Source organism: Phyllostomus hastatus, unplaced genomic scaffold, assembly GCF_019186645.2.
Source record: "Phyllostomus hastatus isolate PE091 unplaced genomic scaffold, TTU_PhHast_1.1 phas_contig_402, whole genome shotgun sequence".
In the NCBI taxonomy this organism is placed as follows: Eukaryota; Metazoa; Chordata; class Mammalia; order Chiroptera; family Phyllostomidae; genus Phyllostomus; species Phyllostomus hastatus.
Genome location: NW_025333873.1, coordinates 17,278,494 through 17,302,077, shown reverse-complemented (window position 1 = coordinate 17,302,077; position 23,584 = coordinate 17,278,494). Strand labels below are relative to the sequence as shown.

The 23,584-nt window shown below is 65.9% G+C and overlaps 1 protein-coding gene across 3 annotated transcripts in view; it reads right to left on the bottom strand.

The window, feature by feature from the left end:
- The window catches only part of PXDN (peroxidasin), a 52,606-nt gene that overhangs the window by 8,883 nt on the left and 20,139 nt on the right, over positions 1 to 23,584 (bottom strand). Inside the window, exons 4-17 of one of the 3 annotated variants that reach the window (XM_045844642.1) lie at positions 22,170 to 22,241; positions 19,042 to 19,113; positions 18,674 to 18,745; positions 17,722 to 17,891; positions 16,213 to 16,330; positions 14,186 to 14,355; positions 9,627 to 9,899; positions 9,019 to 9,135; positions 7,809 to 7,967; positions 6,768 to 6,880; positions 5,752 to 5,908; positions 4,571 to 4,679; positions 3,855 to 4,012; positions 1,334 to 2,837 (exon numbers count right to left, since the gene is read on the bottom strand). In XM_045844642.1, coding sequence (XP_045700598.1) covers positions 1,334 to 2,837; positions 3,855 to 4,012; positions 4,571 to 4,679; positions 5,752 to 5,908; positions 6,768 to 6,880; positions 7,809 to 7,967; positions 9,019 to 9,135; positions 9,627 to 9,899; positions 14,186 to 14,355; positions 16,213 to 16,330; positions 17,722 to 17,891; positions 18,674 to 18,745; positions 19,042 to 19,113; positions 22,170 to 22,241 — 3,264 coding nt within the window. Of the gene's footprint in view, positions 1 to 1,333; positions 2,838 to 3,854; positions 4,013 to 4,570; positions 4,680 to 5,751; positions 5,909 to 6,767; positions 6,881 to 7,808; positions 7,968 to 9,018; positions 9,136 to 9,626; positions 9,900 to 14,185; positions 14,356 to 16,212; positions 16,331 to 17,721; positions 17,892 to 18,673; positions 18,746 to 19,041; positions 19,114 to 21,597; positions 21,731 to 22,169; positions 22,242 to 23,584 lie in introns of those variants that run through there. The other 2 variants (XM_045844644.1, XM_045844643.1) reach the window with 2 other exon arrangements.

Below are 23,584 nucleotides of genomic sequence, written 5' to 3'. Positions count from 1 at the left end.
TGTCATAAAGAAAATATTTACTAAGCAGAGGTCACATAAAAAACGGAGAGCGCGAGGTGTGAATCTTCAAAAACAAACACTTTCACCAATCCCTCCTGTTCCTTGGAAGGAACGAAGGGCTCACAAGGGACCAGCTGACAGTTCACTGCACACAGGTCTCCCCCGGCCCTCCCCAGCCTCCTGAGAACGCTGCAGTCGCTACTCAGGGCCCCACCCGTGACGGAGACGGACGGCTCTGCCGCCTCGAGGAGCACACGGTGGCCAGCGACGAGGCTGCCCCGGCTTGGTCCTCAGGTGCCACCCGGCACTCGGCTCAAGGCCGCGCCGCTGCCACCAGCCTTCCGTCCTTCCGAGATTGGTAAGTTATGCTCTTTTTCTCCAAGTTCAAGGATGCCCGGGCGGGAATACGGAGACAGAGTCAGAAAGGGTCTTTAAGTTGTTTGTGCCCCCCAAGTGGGTCTGTTGGAATCGCCCCTGGTCTTCTCCCAAAGGAAACTCCTGGGGTGGGGTCCTCCCCTCCTCCTGCTCCCCCCACCCGGTGACCCACCAGCAGGGGCTCACCGGACCACGCTGAGCCAGGGACACCAGACTCGCAAGGAGCTTCTCCTTGGGATGGACAGGACCTCCCCCCACCCCGCCAGCTCAGGGCACCAGCCGCAGGCGGCACCCGGCCGGCCAGAGCACAGGGCCCCCGACTGCCAGCGGTGCTGGGCCGGAGCACAGTGCCTCCGAGAGTTCTGGAATAAGTCTGCCGAATGAGGGAAATGGCGGGGTGGGGTTTGCATCAGTCTGGACCCCGAAAAAAAGCAGCACATTTAAGCATCTGAGGAAGAGACAGTTCAGATAAATCCTCACTAAGCAGAACTGTGACCGAACAATCACTGTGCCAGTGGAGCACACGTGGCAAAGACCAGCAACCTGATGACACGTAAACACTGGAACACATCCCACTCGGGGCATAACCTGCTTTCGTCACAACTTGCAACAAAGCACACAAAAAGTCCTTTTCCTTGAGAACACACAGGAGATCCCTCAGGGGACCACGTCTTCATTTTAGTGTCAAGTGAGTAACACGAGAACGAGGAACTTACTCCTGAGCGGGCTGCAGAGCCCGGAAAACGTGCAAAGCGCAGCCGTCGGAGCAAGTTTTCTCTCTTTCCAGAGCAGATCTCCCTGCACCTGTGTGGGCCCCAGGGCGCCCGCAGGGCCCTGCTCAGCCGCACCCTCATCTCCTCTGACCCCTGGCTGTGCACACAGACCCCAACACAGGCAACGGCAGCACCCGCACTGACATTTACCCAGGAGACGTAAAACCCAGCTGGCTCCAACTCACCGTCTGAGCTTCTCCCGGATCTCAGGGTTTTTTATCTCGTTTTTCAGGTCCTCGAAGGTGTGGGCGGACGACAGGTTGCAGTAGACGCGGTAGTCGTGGTAGGGCGGGATGCCGTGGTCGCGCCCGCGCTGGATGTTGATGGCCGCCAGGTCCAGGGCCACGGTGTGCGCCATGGAGAAGAGGCGCTCGGTGAGCTCGGTGTTCAGCAGCTGCGAGGGCACGCGCATCTTGCCGGGCGCCCCGAACAGGCCCCGCAGCAGCGGGTCGATGCCGCCCTCGTTCACGATGCGGAACGGGGAGAAGAAGGCTTTGTGCAGCGGCACGTGGCCCTGCGCGACGGGCTGGAAGTCCTCGTCCAGCCGCTGGAGCACGGGGTTGATCAGCGTGTGGCCAAAGCGGAAGGCAGCGGTGGCGAAGGCGTTGAAGATGCCCGCGTTGACGCCCGGGTCGTAGCCGTGGTACTCGCCCAGCATCTTCATGCCCACCTCGCCCAGCACCTTGGGGAGCCAGTGCTGGTAGGTGATGTGCTGCACTTGCGCGCCCACAATCTTCCGGGCCTCGTGGTACAGGGTGTCGCCGTCCCAGTGCGGGTTCAGCGCCAGCAGCTCGGTCGCCACGCGGTTGTGCTCGCGGAACCACAGCGTGTGCATACTGGTGAGGCCCAGCTGCTCGTTGGCGCGGTGGTCGCCGGCCAGGAAGCACGGGATGGGGCTCTCGCTCTCGTCCCGCATGCACTCGGTGGGCGGCCCGCTAGCGAAGGGCAGCAGCGGCTTCCCGGAACGCTGCGCGATGCCTTGCCGCAGCAGCCCGCGCTGGCTGGCCAGGTCGCGCACCGCGCGTGCCTCGTGCTCCGAGCTCCCGTACACGTTGGAGGCGTCGACGTAGGAGGTGAGCTGGTTGATCTGCTCCCGAGGGTACACGGAGTTCATGAGCAGGGAGGTCATGCCGCTGCCGCACACCGGGCTGGAGCGCACGAAGAACATGCACCGCGCGCCGTTCCTGACGCGCGGGTCGTTGGGCGGGATGGCGAGCGAGAAGCACGGGGGGTCATTGCTGCACACCGAGCTGCAGTGCTGCCCGTCGGAGAAGCGGGCCTGGCTCAGGGCCACCACCGTGGAGTCCAGGTCGTGGTCCAGGAACTGGCCCCACTGCATGAGCATGTGGGTGAACTGCGCATCGGGCGTGATGGTCTCGGTCCCGATCAGGGTGGTGGACACCAGGCGCGGCATGGGGAGCGCGTGCCCGTGGTACAGCCGGCCCGGGTTCACGCCCCGAGGGGTGTTGAAGCCGTTCTCGTACACGGCCTTCAGCAGGCGCTCGAAGGCGGTCAGTGAGGCGCCCCACATGGGGTGCTGCAGGTTGTTGCAGGTGCCGTCGTGCGTCCGGTACTTCTGGTGGAAGCACATGTCGGAGCAGTTGTTCACGCGCCGGTGCGCCGTGCAGCCCGACAGGTTGGCGATGAGGCTCAAGTACTGCGGAGACACCAGGTCGTTGTAGTGGTAACCTGCAGGGAGGACAGGGACGAGCTCAAGTCCCCCGGACGTCACGCAGACCAGCCCTGGGCCCTCCGGGGCTTCCCAGCCGTGCCCGGAGGAGCCTCCCCTGCAGCGCCTCGCTGAAGCCTCGCTGCCTCTATCACCCAGCATGCTCCGGGGCCCGCAGAAGGGCGCCACCCCCGAGCACGCTCACAGGAGCACGCACGCACGCACGCAGGGGCGGTCCCAAACCCGAAGGCTCCACCCCCGCGCGTGCTCGCAGGGGCGCATGCGCTCCTCCGCTCAGCAGGCCATGCTGCCAGGTTCTCCGTCATCAGTGCATCCACTCTCCAAAGCGAGTTCCTCAGGTTTAGACCTACTCTGCGTACTTCTGACCGACACAGAAAGACCCCTTTTCAGGGCCGGTGTCTGAAACACCCACACGGAGGCGGTGGGGACCTGGGGGTGAAGAAGTCCCACAGGCGCAGAGATGGGAAATGCGCGCTGTGCCGGGGGCGTGGCGCCAGGCTCCCGGCCGCCCAGAGGGGCGTGTCCGTCGTGTCCTGAAAGGTCGGGCGGGCGGTGCGCGCTTCCCGGACGCAACAGGGAGACGGCCCAGTCCGCCTCTGCTCACGGTTACTGTGTCGTCTCAAAATTCTCGGTCTTGTTCGTCTCAAAATTCTCGGTCTTGAACGTCCAAGAAAGCCGCTTCCGCCTGTAGGTCCCCTGGGCCTGGGGGCGTTCTTCCGCCCCGTCCCTTAGTCCGCAGCAGTGGCCTCGGACCGGTCCCGGCCACCTCCCCAGGCCACGCCCCCCGCAGGGACCAGGCGGAGCCCAAACGGAGCACAAGCAGCCGCCGCCCTCCAGGGCTGCAGAGACACACAACAGACTCTGCAACCGTCACTGACCCGAGGGGGTGCTGACAGGACCCACACTGCCACCCCGACTGTGCCCTTCACAGACGCGTGGGGTAGGGATGCTGGGGCTGCGGGTGCGGCCACTCCTCCGCCCGGCCGGCACAGGGCGCGGCGGCACTGGGCACTGACCCGTTCCGTTGAGGTCCACCATGAGGCCGTGCCGCACGTGCTCCTGGATCAGCTGCAGCGTCCGCTCGAATATCTCGCCCGCGCGCGCCTGCTCCACGGTGTAGGGGTCCCTCGGGTAGCGGAACAGGGCCAGCAGGTCGTTGGGGGTGCGAGGTCGGCTGACGACAGCCAGGGCAGAGGGAAGAAGGGAACCGTCACTGAGACGGAAGTCCCCGCCTCCCAAGTCAGAGCCGCCACTGAACGGCAGGCACTACCGCTCTGGGGGGGAGGGGGGTGGCCGTACCTTGCTCATCCCGGGCGGAAGGCAAGAAAACAAACAGAAGCAAGAGACACTAAAAACAAAGTTAGTCAGGTCTGTGGCGAAACAGGGGCACTGCACTTCAGGTCAGACACGGGGAAGCCGCCTCGGCCGGCCGAGACGGGTGCACACTCCAGGGGCTCGCGGGACACTTTGTTTCTGCCAAGTCAGTGAGCAACACAGCGAAAGGACGAGCTGCTGTTTTTGAGAAGCGTCTCATTTGTGAATCATAGGTCAGTTTCTGCTTGGAAAGGACGTGCCTGTTATTTTAACCCTCGGAGTGGGGGCCCGCCCGGCTGGTGATTTCTGAACTGAACGTGTTTTCAGAGGAGGGAGCAGGTCACAGCCTGCACCCGAAGGGCCTGCACTCCGGACCCCAGGGCCCCGGGGCTGGGCCAGCCCCGCCTGCCCGAAGTACCTGTCAAACAGGTGTGTCCGCGTGGAGTTTATGGCCCTGTCGACGGTCGCGATGGCTTCCACAATGGACGTGGCCACAAACGGGTCCCCGTTCCGACTGACATCAGGGACTAGGAGACAGAGCCGCACGTTGGCTGGAGGGACCGGACCGGCCCCCCGTCACGTCTAGATGCGACATCACCAGGGCCGGAGGCACCTCCCCCACCAAGTGCGCTGCTGTCTCCCACACGGAGCCGGTCCCGGGCTGACAAGCGACCAGACACTGATTTCAAACGTAAGGAAAGCACTGACTTTTCACTTGTGCCGGCAGGCGGCATGCCTAAAGGACAGGAAAACACAGCTGTGACCTCCAGCAGTGACGGCACAGGGACCACGCGGTCACTCAGGCCGCCTGCTGGGCACAGTGGCTGCTGAGGTCATCAGACACCCTTTGGGCTCTGTCTGCTCTCGTGCGGCCAGGACCTCGGCCCGCTCGGCCCACCCACCTGGGCTCCCCACCGTCCTCCCACGCATCACGACACAGATGCCGTCATGCTCACATGCACACGTGCTCACACCCATCACACACGGCGTAACTGTGGCCCCAGGGGCTGCTCCCCGTCCAGTTTCCTCTTCCCTTTTCCCTTAGTGTTCGGGACCGAGAGCTCCTCACACTCAGCGACCTCGTTCCCGCCCATCGTGCATCTTTTGAAACAGCGCGTGTGGGGTCGAGGTGTGCACGTGGAGGCTCACGGTGAGGACACTGGGACCTGGCACGCCCCAGGGACGTGCTCGGCCCCACTCAGCCCGGAGGCAGGGCAGAGGGGGTGGGGCCTCTTGCAAAGCAGTGGCAGGTCCACACTTTGGCTCAACAGTGACGGTGAGTGGCACGTTGTCAGGCTTGAGGGGTCTGTATGGTGGCTGGATGCAGGGAAACCCCGCTGGGCAGGTGGGCACGGTGGCCTGCAGGTCCCCGCACCACAGGGAGCAGGAGGGGCTCCTGGGTCCCAGCTGGCCCTGCCGCCGGCCGAGCGTGCCCCAGTGGCTCCCCCGTGCCCCAGTGGCCCCCCTGCAAACCAGGGGGGTGGATGCACCACCCTCTAGTGACCCCCGTGACCTGGACTTGCTTTCCTCCCTCCGGCGCCTGGCTCCCGGGCCCCGAGGAGGCTGTCCAGGCGGGGCACCGCGACCCGGCAGCCTTACCACTCACGCTGAGCACCATGCTGACCGAGGCCTGCCCAATGGTGTTCCGGGCCACACACTCGTAGCGGCCTGCGTCGGCAGTCCCCACATCGTGGATGGTCAGGAACCCCTCGGGGCTGATGTGGAATTTCCCACTTTCCGTCACCTGCACCCCATCCTGGGGCAGAGCAGAGGGGGAGTCACGGTGGGAAAGAACGAGACTGAGCAGCACAGCCGTGTGGTCTGGGGGCTGGGTCCCCATTCATCGGGGCTCACGGGCGGCAACATGGAGGAGGCTGAGCTCCCGTCTACCCAGAACCTCCAGGGGGAGATTCAATCCAGGCCACCCGGCACAGAGTCCGTGGGGCAGCCCTCCTCGCATGCCTGCCACGGGTCCAGGACAGAGCCGGGAAGAAGCCACACTCCTGGGGTTGCCCAGGGTCGGGGAAGGGACCGAGGGCCACCCCAGGGAGGAGACCCCCAGGAGAAGGCACAGGAACAGGACACGGCCCCCGTGCGGGAGGAGGCACCAGGCGCTGCCTCCGGGAAGAGGGGACGCCCGAGTCGCACCGGGAGGCACAGCGGCCTCCGGGTCACGGAGGGGAAGCTGCAGGGGACAGGGTGTCTCGTCCCAGACCAGTCACCCGTCCTCAGAGACGCCTTGTGCCAAGGCGCTGGCTGTGGGTTTGACCTCTGCTTCCTGTTTTTTATGGGGGGGGGGGCTTCATAGAAGCAACAGTAAAACACAACAGCGGAACCCTGCTCTACTCATTACAAGATTAGGGGTCTGACAGGAAGGTTTTTTTGCTACTGTCAGCATGAGGGCGTGAGGAGACCGTTCGTTCCGCGTCTGTTGGTCTCGTGGCGTTCCTACACTGAGGACACCAGCAAAGGCTTTAACTCTGGCCCCCAGCCTGGTGTCCCCGCTGCTGTGGGAGGTCTGCGGAGGCCAGGGAAGGCGGTGGTGACACCCGTGTCCCACTGTGTCCCCATGTGACCCACCGCCCTGCCCATGTGTCCCTGGCCGCAGAGGGCACCTTGTTCCAGGTGATGGCTGGCTCTGGCTCCCCCTGAGAGCTGCAGGGCAGCTGCACACTGGTGCCCACCTCCACCGTCTGGTCGCCGGGGATGCTGCTGAACACCGGTGTGACTGGAAGACAAGGGACGCGCCACTGACAGTCGTGGGGACCCCAGGCCCCTACCCTCGTCACGGCAGGCCCAGGGCGCTGAGCTTCTCGGCCGGGCGGCCTATCTCCCCGCAGTAGCGTCTGCACAGAGGGAAGCTGCCGGAAGGGGCTACAGGGCGCCTTGCCCACAGGCAGGCCGCAGGCCTGAAGGAGCTCCCGTCTGCCGAGCCTGGAGCCGAAGGGCCAGTGCCCCCAGGACGCGAGGCCTTGGTGACTGGGAAGGAGCCATGGCCCAGAGAGGGCCTTTCTCAAGGGGCCTGGAGGTCTTTGAGGGACCCTTCCACCAGGTCTCACCCAGTAGGCTGCCCGGAGTCCTGGCCAGTCAGGGCCGATGGGGGTGAACCCGCAGCTTGGAGGCAGCCACGCCCTTGGGGGAGACCCCGACCCACCCCACACTCTGCCCCTGCCGGTTGGCTCTGCATGTCCGCTCCACAGCCTCAGCACCCGCAGGCATCTGCCCTGAGTCTTTCTAGAGATGCAGGGGAACCGGCCCTTTGGAGCAGGGGACACAGGGACCTCGAAATGCTCGGGGGACCACCAGGAAACAGAGCCAGCCTGCAGGGCACGACCCGGGGCCAATGGACCCAGGGCTGCTCCAGTGACCCAGGAAAGGTGGCTCCCAAGGGACCCGCTATAGAGTGGCACCATCAGCCAGTGACACCATGTCGGCACATCAGAGTCCAGGACGCGCATCGTTAGAAGTGAACGCCATCGCAGACTAACACGCGAGACGCAGCGAGTCACGGCATCGTCGCCTCACGAACAGGCGGACAGGGACAGTCACTCGAGTCGGGGGGTTGGCTCTCGGCCGTTAGCCCCGACACAAGCCCGGGCACAGCCCTCCCAGCACGCAGCCCACGTGCCCCCAGCCCCCACCCCGGCCCCACCTACCTCGGGGCTGGACCGTCAGGTGGGCCACAACCCTCTGGGAGCCGATGATGTTGACAGCCTGGCACTCATACTGGCCCTGGTCGTGCAGGGCGACGCCCGAGATCCGCAGCGTGCCCGACGACAGCACCAGGTGCCGCCGGTCCACAGACAGCTGGCTCCCTGCGGGGGCGGGGGGGGGGAACGGGCGGTGTCAGCCCCAGGGACTCGGGGGTGGTGGGGGGGCGGGCGACACTCGGGTCCAGGGGTCCAACGGAACTTCGTCTGGGGAAACGAGAGGTCCCAGAAACTTGTCTCAGCCGCTTAGGGCCCGGGGTCAGGAAGCGGTTCCTGGACCAGCAGACGCCAGTTACACGGCCGTGTGCAGCCAGGCCAGGGACGAGCAGAGCATGCTCCCTGTCCCCACGGAAGCCCCAGGAGGGTGGGGGACAGAGACAAGAGCTGCGTAAAGCAGGAGTGAGGAGGGCAGGGGGCTGGAGATGCGCGGAGGCAGAGCACAGCCCCAACAGGGTCCCCGCACGTCCCCAGGGCCGGGCCGGGCCGGGAGCAGGGAGGTCCAGAGAATCCCCAGAAGGTCCCCTCAGGGGACGAGGAGATGGACGTGGAGGCCAGCAGCTCGTTCCCAGCCCAGCTGGGGCCCAGGACGGGCCCCTGAAGGTCCACAGGTGCCGCCGGCCCTCCCGTACCTGCACCCTCACAGGCAGGCAGGCCGCCGTCGCCCCGGACGGGGTCTGCGGCTCTGCAAGGGCGGGGGGGCTGGCCCCCCAGCAGCGGGACACCGAGGGCTGGGCCGCGCCGCACCGAGAATTAACGTGAGCAACTCTCCACCCGGGATGGGGGGACGGTGCCGCTCTGGGAGCCGGGCCAAGAGTGAAGGCTCTAAAAACCAGACCCTGCACAGCTGGTTTCCCAGCAAGCCCGTCTCACACGTCCTGAAGCTCATGCCGTCCCAGCGGGGTGGGTGCTACAGGCACGACCCAGACTGCTGGGCGGAGACGGCGCGGGCACCCGTCCCCTCAGCGGGGACAGACCTCCCCCCACGCGTGCGCCGGTGGCCAGGGGCTGGGCAGGCACACCCCTCTGTCCATCTGTCTGTCCCTGGCCCCGCCCAGACGATGGGGGTTTGGGGCCGAAGGGGGACAGGGCTGGTCTCGGGGTTCATGTCCCAAAGGAGGGAGAGGGCGGCGGGCCGGGGGCCTGGTGGGCACCGCACCTCCTTTCGTCCACGCGATGACAGGCTGAGGGTAGCCCTTGGCCTCGCACTGGAAGTCCACAGTCTGGCCCTCGATCGCAGCTCTGTCCTGAGGGGTCACCGTGAACTCGGGAAGGGCTGCAGGGGGAGACACAGGAAGGAGACAGCTTCGCTGAGGACGCCACACACGCTGGCACTGCCACTGTCCGTCCTCCCGTGGGGGGGGGCGCCAGGTGACGGGGCCCCCGAGGTGGGGGGCAGGAGCCGTGAGCCGATCAGGAGGACCCGAGGGTGGAGGGTCGGGGAGGTGCACAGAGGCCAGGGGCAGTGTTTCCGGAAAACGTGTGCAGACTTCCCACTGACACAGCCACGTGCACATGGATGCCCCTGCACACACACGTGTCCACCCACATACGAGCCCACGGCTCACCCACGCCAGGGCTCCGGGTGCATGGGCAGCAGCTGGACAATAAAGCCCCGTCCTCCTGCAGCTCCCACCGCACGGGACCGTCAGGCGGGGACAGGTAAGTGCAGAGGGGACCCTGCCCTGCTGTGCGCTGGGCGGAAGGCGTGCCGGGGCCTGGGGGGGGACTGTGGGGGGCGGGGGGCCCTGTGCCGGCGGCGCTCACCCTGGACGATGATGAGGGCCGTGGCGTGGATGCTGTCCAGGCTGTTGGCGGCGAAGCAGGTGTACTCGCCGCCGTCCTCCTGCGCCACGTTCTGGATGAAGAGGCCGCCGGAGGGCGTGGTGCTCACGCGGGGGTCCGCGGGCAGGGGCGAGCGGTCGCCCCTGGTCCAGGAGATCCGCGGCAGTGGGTGGCCCGCGGCGCTGCACTCCAGCGTCACGCTCTCGCCGACCAGCACCTCCGTGTTCTGCGGCTGGATCACGAAGGTGGGCCGGGCTGCGCGGGGGACACGGGCTCTGAGCCGCCGCCCTCCGCTTCGGCCCCGCGGCTGTGCGCGCTTCTGCTTTCGGGCGGCTCAGGACCCCGTCGGCCTCCCCACTGAGTGAAGCCAGTTGAAGTGGCTACTCTCCCGTCTTGGCCGTGGTTTAGGGAACTGCGCCAGAAAATAGAAACAGTCCCCTGCCTCAGGCCAACGAGGGGCCGGCAACCGTGGTGACGGGCCACAGCCCTTCTCTCCCTTGATGGGGACGGAGGCAGGGAGCCCCCAGCACGTCACGCCAGTCCCGTTCGACCTCGCGGGCAGTTCTCGCAGGTGTGAAGCACCGGCTTTAAAGTGTACTTGGAACAGGTAAAGTAATGAATTTCTGCCCCGGCTGGTGTGGCTCAGTGGAATGAGCACCAGCCTGCCTACCAAAGGGTCGCTGGTTCGATTCCCAGTCAGGGCACACGCCTGGGTTGTGGGCCAGGGGCCCAGTACAGGGTGTGCAAGAGGCAGCCCCACATTGGTGTTTCTCTCCCTCTCCTCCCTGCCTTCCCCTCTAACAATATTTTAATAAAAATGCAAAACAGGGTTTAATTTTCTTTTATCAACTTTGAATTTGGAAATTTTGAGAACCTAGGTTCTTCTGTACCTATTCCAATTAAGGGAAAAGAATTCCAGCAAGGGGACTGCAACTCACAGAACCTGAGAATAAAACCTTTTAGTATTAAAAAAACAATAATAGTAAAATAAAAAATAAAAATAAAATCTTAAAAAAATAAATTTCACCTACGAACTAAAACTACACTGAGATTATCTTCCAACTCTAAATGTAGGAAAAAGTACACACACTCATTAGTGTGTTTCATGAATGAACTTGTGCAGAGACACCTCCCACTCAGCAACAGTGTAAGTGCCACGCCCCCCCAGAGGGTCACGTGGCCGCAGATGCCAGAACCGAGAACCCAGACACCCTCTGCCCGGAACCACCCGCTGGGACCTCACCCCATGAACGGTTTGCGAGCAGGAAAAGTGACATTGGCACAGTAGGTGTCATTGAATTGCTGTGTTATTTCTTCGGGCCAACACCCTCCCCCGTCACCCTGGGATCCAGAAAGCTACAGACACGAGCTGTTTTTCCACAGCTTGTTTGTGAAAGCTGAGGCCACTCAGGGTCCCCGTTCTCTGCTGTGAATGCTCACACTGTTCGCTACAGGACATCGACGTGTTGATGTGGCCTTTCTGGAAAAGTTCCCAAACTCTCTAATTTCAAACAGCACGTGGCCTGAGGGGTTCGGGGCAAGGGGGCAAGGGCCTGTGACAGCACAAGATCTGGGGGAAAACCTAAGTGCTCTCCAAAAGGGAACTCGCTGACCGGATGATGTCACACCGGACAACGGGGTCTGATGGGGCCTTAAAGGGGAAGAGAGTGAGCCTTGCGCACTGAAAGGAAAGGCCTCAGGAGACAGGTGGCAGCGCTGCCGGGTTTCCAGGAGGGCGAGGAAGGAAGAGGAATCAGCAGCCCAGGGGATGTAGGGGTGGACGCAGGAACCAAGCAGGGGGCAGGGGGCAGGGAAGAGACAGGAGAGAGACCGTTCTACAAGTTTTTAGGTTCATGTCTTATCAGCCGAGCACCCAAGTGACAGCACACGACAGAAAGCACAGAGAGGACCCTGGTGTCCCCAGAGAATAGGGGGCCGAGGTCGCCAGAGCCAGATGCACCCTGAGGGCTCCTGTGGAGCCCCGTACTTCCATCGTCCTCACGAGACACGAAGGTCAGACGGGGGAGAGCCCGCTGGAGACCCCCCACGGCTGGGTCCCCGAAGCGCTGCACTCCAGCCCGGGGAGGGACGAGAGGGGAAGTCGGCCCCCACCCCCAGGCAGGCAGGCAGGCAGCGGCGCTGAGGAGAGGGGAGAAAGGAACCTCACTGGGGGCTTCATCACGCCAGCTGGTCCTCACCCGGGTGGGCTCCCCCATTCGCCCCACGCTGGGCGGCAAGTCAGTGACCCCAGAGCCAGAGCTGAGGTGCAGGGGAAAGAGGGAACCTGAAGTGACCGACACCAGGGCAGCGGCAGGACCGACAGGGAGAGCCGAGGATCAGCGGTGTCGCCGATCAGGGGCTGAGACGCCGAGGGGTGTTCGTGCGCTGGAGACAGAGGCTGGGACAGCAGCGACAGACTGCGGTTTGGAAATGCATTTGACTCTTTCTGGAAGAGCCACTGAAAGACAAGTAAAGTGTGCCTTCTGAACTAGAACTCGGGAGAGGAAGATGAAAAACCGTTACTCCAAAATAAGGCCAGGAACAGAGAGAAAGTCAGAGTACTCCAAAAGGAGACGTGGAATTTGCAAGTCTGCATATCCTGCCACCTGCACCGAACGCAGGTGGACTCACTGTGAGAAACGTCCACCTGAGTTTTCGTCTCAGTCGAGCTCCACGCTGCTCACGACCGACACCCGGATGCGAGCCAGCAAGTGGCTCGGGGCAAAGTGTGGGCGGGGGAGCAGGTGGGGTCTGCCTGCAGCCAAATTAACTTTAGGGCAAAAAGCAGCAACAGGCTGAAGCATCAGTGATCGAAGTCAAATCCAGAAGGAAGCTACAAATGACAAACTTAAATGCCCCTAATAACAGAGCTTCAAAATGTACAAAGTATATTTAGCGGCTGGTGATGCCCACGGCCGGCAAGCCCGGCCGCCGCTGTGGTCACGAGCCGTCACCGCAAGGGGGAGCCGGGCGGGCGGGCCTCCCCACCCCCCCAGGGCCCGAGAGCACCCGGCTGCGCTTCACCACCACTCGGCTGCGCTTGGCCGCAAACCCCAGCCACAGACCCCAGCCACAGACGGCTTGTGCAAGGCTGTGGTTATGTTCCAATAAAACTTAATTTGTAGACACCGAAGTCTGAATTTCAGATAATTACCATGTGTCCTAAAACCCTTGGGTTTTCCAGTCCTGTAAAAGTGTAACACCATTCTGAGTCCCCAGGCTTTCAGGGAAACAGGCAGGGGCCCAGCCAGCCCCGGTCCAGGGACTGGCGGCCACACGCCCGCCCCTCCCTGTGTGGAATCGTCATGGGCCGTGGGAGGCCCTCCGTGCGCGTGGCGGGCAGCCAGACCGACACGCTCACTGTGGGCCCCTCAGTCAGGCCGCCCTTCTGGGTGGCGGGGGAGCAAGACTTCCCAGAGAGACGGCTGGACACCCCGTCTGGGAGTCACGCGGCCGGCTGGCCTGGCTGGGCCTGTTCTCGACGTTCTGTTCCTGCCCTCTGCTCTGCACAGGGTCCTCGGTGCCCTCACCCCACACGCTGTCTGAGGGCCCCTCTGGGCCTGCAGGTGGGGCTGCTGGTGCCTCGTCCCCAGGACGCGTGGGGGGCCTGACAGGGGCTGTGCTTCTGCAGCAGCGTGCCCCTCCGCCGCCCTTCCCGCTGGGACTGGGCACTGGTTAAGAACCTTAACCTCCCTGGTTAAGAGCCGACTGTGTGTGCCGGGATGTGCCGTGCAGAATGCCACGCCAGGTGCGAAGGGCGGAGACGCTCCGCAGAGAAACCCGCAGGGATCACTCCCACGGCCGCCTGGGCCTGGCCGCACACTCGAGGGGAGAGCCCGGGCCCCACGGGTCTGCAGAGGAAGCCCGGGGTGGCGGGCGACACGGGTGGCCACGGGGGCTATGGCGTGACAGCAGCCGTGCCGGCACGTGTGTCGTCTGCAGCAGAGGCGGCGGCTCAGGTCCGCGCTGGGCTCTCCCCCCGGGGCCAGGCCTCTCCCCACAGAGGCTCTCAGATCAGAGGTGGCGGCAGAGCGGGTCTGCAGCCCGGCAGGGCGGGCACCGGCCTGGGCCACAGCTGGGCCTCGCTGCCGGGACAGTGTGTGTGCAAATCAGGCACCAACGCTTTGCACGTGGGATTTTACATCCAAGTCCAGATTTTGGCTTTTCCCAATAACCAAACTCTTAGCACAGCAAAGAGCCCCCTGCCAGATGGGAACTACCGGCACCTGGGCCTTCAGACCAGCGTGATGGCAGGGGTTGGGGGTGGGGGTGGGGCGCGGGAGTGATGTCTCGCAGGGGCCCTGCAGGTGGACGGCTGCTGGTTGGTCCACTCCAAGGGTCTGTCCCGGATTGGGGGCCGGCGGGGCCGGCACAAAGGTCAGGACAATCCAGGACCCTGCGAGTCAAAGGCCAGGGGGCCGCCCTGCTCCAGGAGCTGGGCCCGGGGCTGCAGTGTCCGTTCCCGCCGCAGGGCGGGGGCGGCGGGGGGAGGAGGACGCTGCCCACCGGGGAGGACGCTCTCGCATGCACGCTCCACGCACCTGGAGCCCCGAAGTAGCGGAGGGTCACCTCCTGCGTCTTCACCTCCCCGGCCGCGTTCTTGGCCATGCACTGGTACACGCCCTGGTCCGCCTCCTGCGTGTCTCGGATCATCAGGGTCCCGTCGTCCAGCAGGTTCAGGCGCGAGTCCGTCCCCATGCTCAGCTCGTTGCTGCGGGGACAGACGGTGGGCGCCCGGCTGGAGAGGCTGCCTGTGCCCGAGGGGCCCACCCGCCCGCCCAGCGAGCCCTGACTGAGCCGGGGCTCCTGGGGCAAGTGCCGGTGTCCACTGAGCCTACCATCTGTTTATCCCTCCCAGGGGCAACCCGGAAACACTGAGAACTCCTTCTCATTCCAAAGGAACAAGAAACAAACAGACGTTTAACACTTTTCCTTTGTTTCTGCCCAACCCGTTCCACTCGACAGACAGAAACCTCGTTACTAGAGCACAAGACTCCGGGAACCGAGGGAGCAGAGACACTGTGGCCTGGGAGCGCCTCCCTGGGGTCCCCGCCGGAGGCCCAGGGCACCCCCCACAGGCTCGGAGCCCAACAGGCGGCCTGGCCCTTGCCCCTGCCTCACACTCTGTCTCCCTGCGGCAGCCCCAGAGCGAGCTCCGCGCTGGCTCACAGCTGTGCCAGCTGTCGCCACGTCTCAGTCCCACGGGGGACTGTCACCACGGGCCCCGTAAATAAATGAGACGCTGACGTGGCCCGGTCCCTCCCACATATCCCTGAGCCAGCCGGCGAGGCCGGCCCTCAGGTGGGGCTGGCGCGCAGGTGAGACAGGCCCTCAGGTGGGGCAAGCCCCGGCAGGAAGCGCGCCCACGGGGAGCGCCGGCGCCCAGGTGGGGCGCCCGCACAGGTGGAGGGCACGGGCGGCAGGCCTGGCTCTGCGGTGTCCGCTCTCAGTGCCAGTCCGTTCGCCCACAAGCGGGGACGGGAAGGGCTGAGCCCCGCTCCCTCTTCTCCCCCCACCGGCTCCACGCTTCCAGACCGGGGGGCTCCTGCGCCGCGCACCCCGACTTTACGTCTCCCGACCTCCCCGCCACCAGCGCCCCGGCCGCCGGCCCAGCGGTGACCACCGGTCCAGGTGCAGAGCCGCCCGCACGTCCTCGGGCCGAGTGCACCCCCACGCTCTGCACCCGAGGGCCCCTGGGGCCGACTCGCCCCGCCCGCCCGTCCTTCCCTGCAGACCCTGCGCGCTCAGGAGCCGCACTCCCGGGGTCCGGCCGGGCCGGGGGGCGCAGGGTGGGTGGGCGTCTGCGCCCCGTGTCCGCCCAGGCCTCCCTGCGGGGTCACTGCTGCGCTCGGCCGGGAGCTGGAAGCGGAGACTCGGAGCCCAGATGGCTGCCGGGGCTCTGCTCCCGAGTGGGCGGAGCCACGGGCCCCGTGCAAGGGATCATGGGAGGGGACGGTGGCCAGGCCCCATGCGGATTTCTGTCTGAGGACTCGGTTCCCGAGACCCTCGTGGGCTCCATGGGCCCTGAAGACGCTGGACCCACCGCCCAGGCCACCCCACCCCTCTGCTCCCCGCCCTGGTGCCTGGGGAGCACGGAGAGACCAAGTGTCCGGGAAAAGCCGGACACAGGCAGGGGCTCCGTGCCCGTGCTCCCCTGAGCGAGGCTCCCAGGGTCTCCCTCCCAGCAGCCGGACCCCTATCTGGTGAGGGCTGGTCCCCATGCTCCAGGGGCAAAGCCCCCAGAACACACCCCAGCCTCCGGCCAGGGAGAGCATGTGGGCAGAGAACCAGGGCCCCCCGTCCCTGACCAAGGGCAGGGTGATGGGCGCCTGCCCGGTCAAAACCCTGGCCTGAAGAGTGTGGGGGAAGCTGCTGCCGGCGTAGCCAGGCCGGCTCACCCACGAGGGCAGCCACGTGCCCCGGCCGCACTGCCGACTCGCAGCAGAACCGACTCGCAGCAGAACCGACGCAGGGACAGGGCCTGGGCCCAGCTGCGGGGCGGGGGCGGGGGCGGGCAGAGACCCCGGGCTCCGCCCACCAGCAGCAGCCGGTCCGACCCCGCGCTTACTTGTTCCGCAGCCAGATGATCTCGGGTTTGGGGTTGCCCTCGGCTCTGCAGGTGAAGAACACGGTGTTCCCCGAGGTGACGTCGGCATCCTGGGGCTCAGACGTGATCCGGGGCCTCTCTGTGCCAACGAGGAACGGGGCCTTCTGGGGCTCAGGCGCCGAGGGGACCCAGACCCCGAGCAGACCATCCGCTCCGAGAGCCCATCAGGGGTCCCCGCTGCGTCTCAGCCACACGCATGCCCACGAGGGGGCTGGCAGGCCTCCCCTCAGAGAGACCGCCTCATACACGGGGCGAGTCTCCTGGAGTCAGAGGGTCCCCAGTGGTCCCCGGACTGCGGGGCGCCGGACCCCGTGCGGAGTGCACACTCCCCGCACAGCTGTTTCCAGTGGGGATGGAGCAGAGAACCACACCTGTCCAGCCAGCGCAGCCCTGAGGGCAGCGAGCCGGCCGGGCAGGCGGGGCAGCAGGAAGGACGGCGGAGCGGGAGGAGTGTGGTGACCTCATCGGCAAGGTTATTTATGGATCGAAATGCAACCCGCCCACCCCTTCCACATTCTTCCTGCAGCCGCTGCCAGGACTCGTGTGCATCTTGAGGACACACAGCAAGCGTGTGTGAGCACTCCGGGGACCGACCGCAGAAATAGACGCCTTCGGGCGCCCCGGCCCCGGGAGGCTGGCCGACAGACCCCCAGACGCCCGCTGGGCCAGTTCGAGGTCCTCCTTGGGATGCACTGTGCTCCTCGGGCCACAGGGACTTTCAAGCCCTCCATGCGCCGTGATGGGGGGAGGTGGGCGCTGGGAGGGGAGCCCCCTGTCTCCTCAGTGGCGGGAACCGAGCGGACTGGCTCTCCCCTCGCCGGCCCCGTCTTGATTATTGGCTTTCGAGCAGCCAGACCTGGGCTCAGTGTCCGCACTGGTTCTTAATTTTCACTGTTTGCCTTTAACGTGTAAAAGTGAGGATGTTGTTGTGAAGGAAGAACGGAAAGACAGGCTTCAGCTTCACAGAGAGGGCCGGAGTGGGAAGGAGAGGCTGAGCCCCTCCGGAGTGTGGGAGGGGGGCTCGCCCCGCCGTCCGGTCTGGCTCTGTGCCCCCCTCAGTGGTCGGGGAGGCGATCGGGCACCCAGACGGCGCCGCCCCGGGCCCTTCCCACGCAGCTGCCTGACAGGGAGCCACTTGGGCGATGGCGGAGATTCATTTTTTGTGGAGAACCTCAACATAAAGCCCAAGTTTACTAACAGATAGCTTTTTTAAATCCCCAACCGAGGGTATATTCCTCGATTTTAGAGAGAGAGGGAGGGAGATAGAAACTTCACTCGGCTGCCCCCCACCCCGTATGTGCCCCCACCCCCCGCCAGGATCGAGCCCTAACCTTTTGGGGCACAGGAGGACACCCCAGCCCAGGAGCCACGCGGCCAGCGCCTCCCAGATGCCCAGTGCAGGGCTCCGCACGGTGGGGGGTGGGGGATGGGGGTGGGGTGCCTCGTCAGGCCGGCCCCAGGCGCACTCACCACAGTCCAGCTCCTCTGGCGTGATGGTGGCCACTGACCGGCCCTGCAGGCGGCGCGGGTGCTCACAGGTGGCGGCGGCCTGCGCGTTCCCGGAACGGGCGTACGTCTGCAGCAGGTCCGCCAGCCAGAGGGTCTCGCAGTCGCAGTGCAGGGCGTTCGAGTCCAGGCGCCTGTGAGGGGCGGGCCCGCCGGACCGTCACCAACCCTGAGCCGCCGCACGGTGGCGCTGCCAGTGCACGCCGCCCCGCGTGACCCTAGCGACCCTGGGACGCCCCAACTGCGGATGTGACCCACGTGGGGTTCATTTCCAAAGCTGCCCTGTTCCCGATGGTTGCCGAGGGGGTGTAGCACCTCCACCCACAGCAGTGCCACCCCCGTGGGGCCCCACCGCCCACAAGACCCCTGGCTATGCCGCATGGCGGTTGGTGAGAGTCACTGCCAGGCAGGGGCCTGGGCACCACGGCTGTGAGGGCGGCCCCTCCTTACAGAGCAGGGGTGGCTGGCTGGCTGGCGGGAGGGGCTCGAGGGGAGACCTGCTGGGGCAGGTGCTGCCTCTGTCCTGGCCCAGGGCCGAGCAGTGGGGAGTCCCGTGCGGGGAGCTGAGATCGGCACCCTCCGAGTCCACACGGCAGGCCCAGGCCTGGGGAGACTGCGGCCGGGACCCCTGCCACCTGCCTTTCCCAGGACCCGAGTGGTCGTTTCTCTGGTGACCCCCCATGGTGGTGTCTGCGGGGCTGGGTGCAGACAGAACATCCCTCCCAACCCTGTCCCCTGACCCTCAAGGGGTGGGGGAGGCTGTGGGGAGCAGCGGGCACCAATACCCCAGCACACGCCGGGCCCCCTCGGACCAGGCAGCCCCTCTGAGGGACGGGGCCCCCACCTGCAGGCAGAGCGGTGAGCCAGACACACAGGCCCCCCCGGGGGAGGACCGGCGCGCAGCGGCCACACTCACAGTCTCTTCATGGACTCCAAGTGGTTGAACGTCCCTGGGACCAAGTGTGTGATGCGGTTGTTGTGCAGGAACCTGGTGACAAGACAACAGGAGAACGAGCTGGAAGCCGGTGCCCCGGACGCGCAGGAGCGAGCACAGCCGCCGAGCGACGAGGGTAGGGGCCCAGGCAGGGAAGGCGGGGGTGCTGGCTTGCCCCGTCCCCCTTCCCAGGCGTGGAGGACATTGGAACCCTGGCGGCTGACTCGCTGGGCGAGGGGCACAGACATGGCAGTGAGACCGCCGCCGGGGTTCCCGACAGACAGCGACCGCGACCCTCCCACCAGACCGGCCGGGAAGGCGGTCAAGGGCAGGAGCAGAGCCAGACTCACAGCCTCTCCAGCTTCGGCAAGTGCCGGAAGGACTCGGGGTCCAGGGTTTCTATCTGGTTGAAGTGCAGGTACCTGGGAAGGTTAAGAACAGAAAGAGAGAAGCACCGTCAGTGATTTCAACTGTTACGTTTCACGGGTCTAGATTCTCGGCTCAGAGCTTTTTTCTAAAGCCACTTCAAACGCACACGCACAAGCCAGCAGGGGACTCTGGGGTCTCCATGCTGCGAGGTCACCACCAAACGACCAGAGAGACAGTCGGGCACGAGTGGCAGCGGGCCCGGGCTTGACGACCTTGAGGGAGAACCAGGTCACTGCGGCCCGGACACCTGGCCGGGCTCCTGGCACGGGGCGGGCGGCCGCTCAGCCCCACTGACCCACTTCCGAAACGCCCGGGCCCTTCTAGGAAGACAGTCGGCCTGGCCCAGGTCAGAGCACCTCTGCGGGTGTGCCCACACCTTCTAGCGCACGCAGGGGCTCGGGGGCCTGTTCACACATGCCGTCGGTCACAGAAGCGGCTGCGGAGCCATGCAGGGCGGGCGCCCGCCCCCCCCCAGCCCCAGGGGAGCACTTCCTCCCACGTCCCCGCAGACGGCCCGTCCGGAGGGGCCGTCCCTGCATTTCAGCGTCTCCTTCTAACGTTCCTGAGCGTTGCTCTTCTCACTTTGAAAACGGTGGGTTTTTCCCCTCGAAGTAAAACACCTTGAGTCCCCTGTGGGGCGCATCTGCCAAGAGCCCCTTCCACCCACACAGCGAAGGGGTCTCGGCCCGTGTCCCCCACATGGAGCATGAGTTCACACATCGGCCTCCTCGAGAGACGCGGGGCGCCGAGGGCGTGACGGTCACCGCAGGCCAGGTCTCTCCCGAGAGTGCACACCAGAAGCCTTCTCAGAGCCCACCCTCCGTCCATCATCGCAGACTCGGACTTCTCCAAATCTCCGTGACTCCAAGGTCCCCAGACGCCAGCCGTCTGTGCCCGTCCTGGTGCCCAGGTCTCCCCCGGCCGGCTCTCCAGGATGACCCACCGACAAGGGACCCCGCGTCTCTGAGAAGTGGGGTGAGGACGGACCACAGTCGGGCACCGGCAGGCCTCAGGCCTCCTGCAGCCCCGCCCCCGGCGGCACCCGGGGAGCTGGAGTTGGGCGAGAATCTCCCAGAGCAGGAGCAGCCTCTGGGCCTGGGCGGTCGGGGCGCAGACGCCAGGCACAGACACGTGGACAGACACGCTCGGCGGTGATGCTCAGGGGGGTCTGGGGCCAGCTGGGCAGGGAGGACGGGGGACCCAGGAGAAGCCGGCCGAGGGGACGGGAGGGGGGGCGCTCTAGTCCCGCACCCACGGCTGGGCAGGAGGAGGGTCGGTCGGCGGGACGCGGAGTCCTGCCCGGGACACGCTGAGAACCGTCACAGCCGGGCTGCCACGGTGGGGGCAGATGGGGCCGCCAGCCACGCCGGCCCACGGCGGAGGGAGGCAGGGACCACCGACGGGAAGTGAGCCCCCAGCTCTAGCCCCCGCTTCCCAGCCGCGGCCAGGCACGTGCACTGCCCATGGCCCCAGCCTCCCGGGTGGCCCCCACACAGGGCCTTACCCTCCCTGCGCCCCACCGACCCCCACTCCAGGGGCTCGGCCCTTCCAGTGTCCCCCACCGATGGGGCGAGTGCCGCCCTTCACGGGGGTGTGGGCCCCCCATCCCGGGATGGGGGTGGGGTCAGCGGAGACGTGCCCACCCGGACCACAGCCCTCTACACACCGCAGGGAGACACCTGACCCGAGCTCTGGGGGGGATGCCCGTGTCCCCGCCTGGGGCCTCCCCGAGGGTGGGCGTCCGTCCGGGTCTCCACCCCCACCCCAAGGCTCGGTGATCCAGACGGGGCTGAAGTCCCCGCGGCACAGACCCCCGGCCCTAACCTCAGTTTCCAGGGAACCCGGCCCAGGGACACCCCCACCTCCGGGATGGCCGCCAGGAAGTCCTGCTCAGGCCCCCGGGACGCCGACCCGCTGCCTCCCCCTTCCTTCAGAGCAGCTCGGCTCGCCCCCACGCGGTGGACGAGCGCCCCAGTTCTCGGTCGTTTCTGCTCCAGGGACCTCGCTGCCCCTGCTCCACTGCGAGCACACTGCACACCAGAACAGGCCCCTGGGTAACCTCTCCCTCCGCCTGGATGTCTTCCAGATATTTCCATGTTCCCGCGGTGACCGGAACTCTGCTCCCCAACCCCCACCCCGCCCGCCGCAAGCAGAGGCCTCACGACCTCCTGCAGACCGAGTGCCAGCAGAGCCCAGGCCGCGCACGCCAGCGTGGGACAGCGGCTCTTGCTGGATGGGACACGTGCTTCTCGGGAAACACGAGTGCCCCGGGTTCTGGGAGAGCCCGGCCGGCTCTGCCCCGAGCCGCCTCCGGGCCCTGCCAGGCGCGCGCAGACCCAGCCGAGGCCGCCGGGCGGGGCCTGACGTGGCCGCAGCCCAGCTGCCTCCCGTCCCTGCCAGTGAAACTCCGGCAGCTCAGAGCTCTCCGGAACGGTGCCGACTCAGTGACCGAGAGGTGACCGGCCAAGCAAACCAACCAGAAAAACGCCTTTCACCAGGAACTCTGCTTAAAAACAAACACGCTGACTCCACAGCAAAGCAGGAATTCCCGTGCAGCCAGACAAACAGAGGCCCACACATACACGCCGAGTGGAAAGTCTGTTCTCTCCCCGGCGATGACATCACTTGTGAAGGAGGAAGCGGCAGAGAGCAGCAGACTCCCAAACAGGAAACGGGACGAGCACCACCGCCTGCCGGCCCCCCTCGGCCCCCACTCTCTCCCCCAAGGACCTGCACTCGCTCAAACGGGCTGGAAAGTCTGTGTCTCCCTTACACTGCAGCACCAGGGGCACGGGCCCACTGGTCTTCCTGTTCTGTGTTGCCAACGCAGGGCGGGGGGACAGCGGGGGAGACTGGGAAAACCCACGACGGACGGAGGGGGCGGACAGATGGCCTCGGAGCCACATGGGGCGGGCGGGGCCCATCCGCCAGCGAGCACGCACTCCCGACACCCCCCGCGAACAGCATGCGTCATGCAACAGCCAGCGGTTGGCGTCCCTGCGAGGGGCGCGGGGCCTGAAGAAGCAGAGGGCGCGTGCGGGCCACTTACAGTTGCTCTAGGGAGGAAAGTCCCTGAAAGGCTTGCCTGTCAATCGCCTGGATCTCATTCTTGTACAGATAGCTGAAACAAGAAACAGGGAGCGTTAGAGCAGGGCCAGGCGCCAGCCACCCGGCCCGGCACGGCCCGACGGGGATGGGGCGGCCTGTCCACCCGTCTGAGCAGGACTCGCTCCCAGCGCAGCCCTCGGGCATCTGTAATCCAACCTGGAGAGCCCTGAGGAGTCCCTGGGGAGTCCGGGACTCGGACATCTGCCCTGGGGGCTTCCCAGTGCTACGGTGGGGGGGGGGGATGGAGCACACCAGCCCCTCCTCATTCTGGCCTCAGCAGGAGCTTCCCCTCTGACTCCCCCACCTATTCCAGCGAGAGGACAACACTGTCCCCGGCCCCAGTGACATTGCCCCCTTGGTTTCCCAAAAGACAGGGGTCTCCCTGCACTGTGACTGACAGTGTTGGTGCAGGGCCCGTGCCGCCACCTTCACTGTCCCCTCCGCCCCCACCCGGTGTGAATCTGCCGAGCGTGCCTCCCCGTGGGCCACAAGCCTGAACGCACACTGGTCAGACGTCCCCGCCCGGGGCCCGTCCCGTTCCCGCCACAGAGGCCTGGCCCCCGGCTCCCTGGTCCGGCCCGTGGGGCTGACCCCGATGGCCACGCAGTAGCCGCACAGCCTGCAGCGCGAGAGCGACCCTCCTGGCTGGGTTTCCTCCTTGCAGCACGGAGAGGACGGCAGTGCCTCCCCGCATCGTGGAGCTGAACAGGCCCCCGAGAAGCTCAGAGCGCGGCCCGGCATGTGAGCGAGGCCCGGAGGGGGCTGCAAAGCAGAACGTCAGCTGGCTCGCGGCTTCGGAAGCGAGTGCGAAGGGCTGCTGGGAAAAGCGCTCGGAACCACTGGACGGAAGGAGCCAGTGCGCACGCGAGTCGGTAAGGAACCTAACGCGTCTCCTGAAGAAGTGGGTAGCGGTCGCCTTCTAGTGGTGAATCGAAGATGACGCCCCACTGTCCCGAGAGTGAGTTCCGTCGCTAGGAGAGGTTAGGAAGTAACGGGCTTCCAGCAGACGGGACCCTCGGCCGCTGCGAGCACGCTCGGGCTGGGCCGACACGTGGCCCCAACCCGGGCTTCTGCAGGGCCGAGGGGCTGGGGGGAGGGGCTGGGGCCTGGGAGCGGCTGGACCTCGAGGCGTCCAGCTCCCCGGCCGCTCGCCGCCTGTCCCCGCTCAGCTGGTCCACGCCCACCCTTTCCTGAGCTCTGCTGTGCCCATTGCCACTCCCAGTGCACCTGCCGCGGGACTTGCCCAGCCCATGAGGGTGGACGGCAGAGGGGGTGGAGGGGGGCTGGGGGGCGGGGCAGTGGAGGGCTGTAAGAGGCCCTCTGCAGGGGCAGGGGCAGGTGAAGCGCCCCAAACTC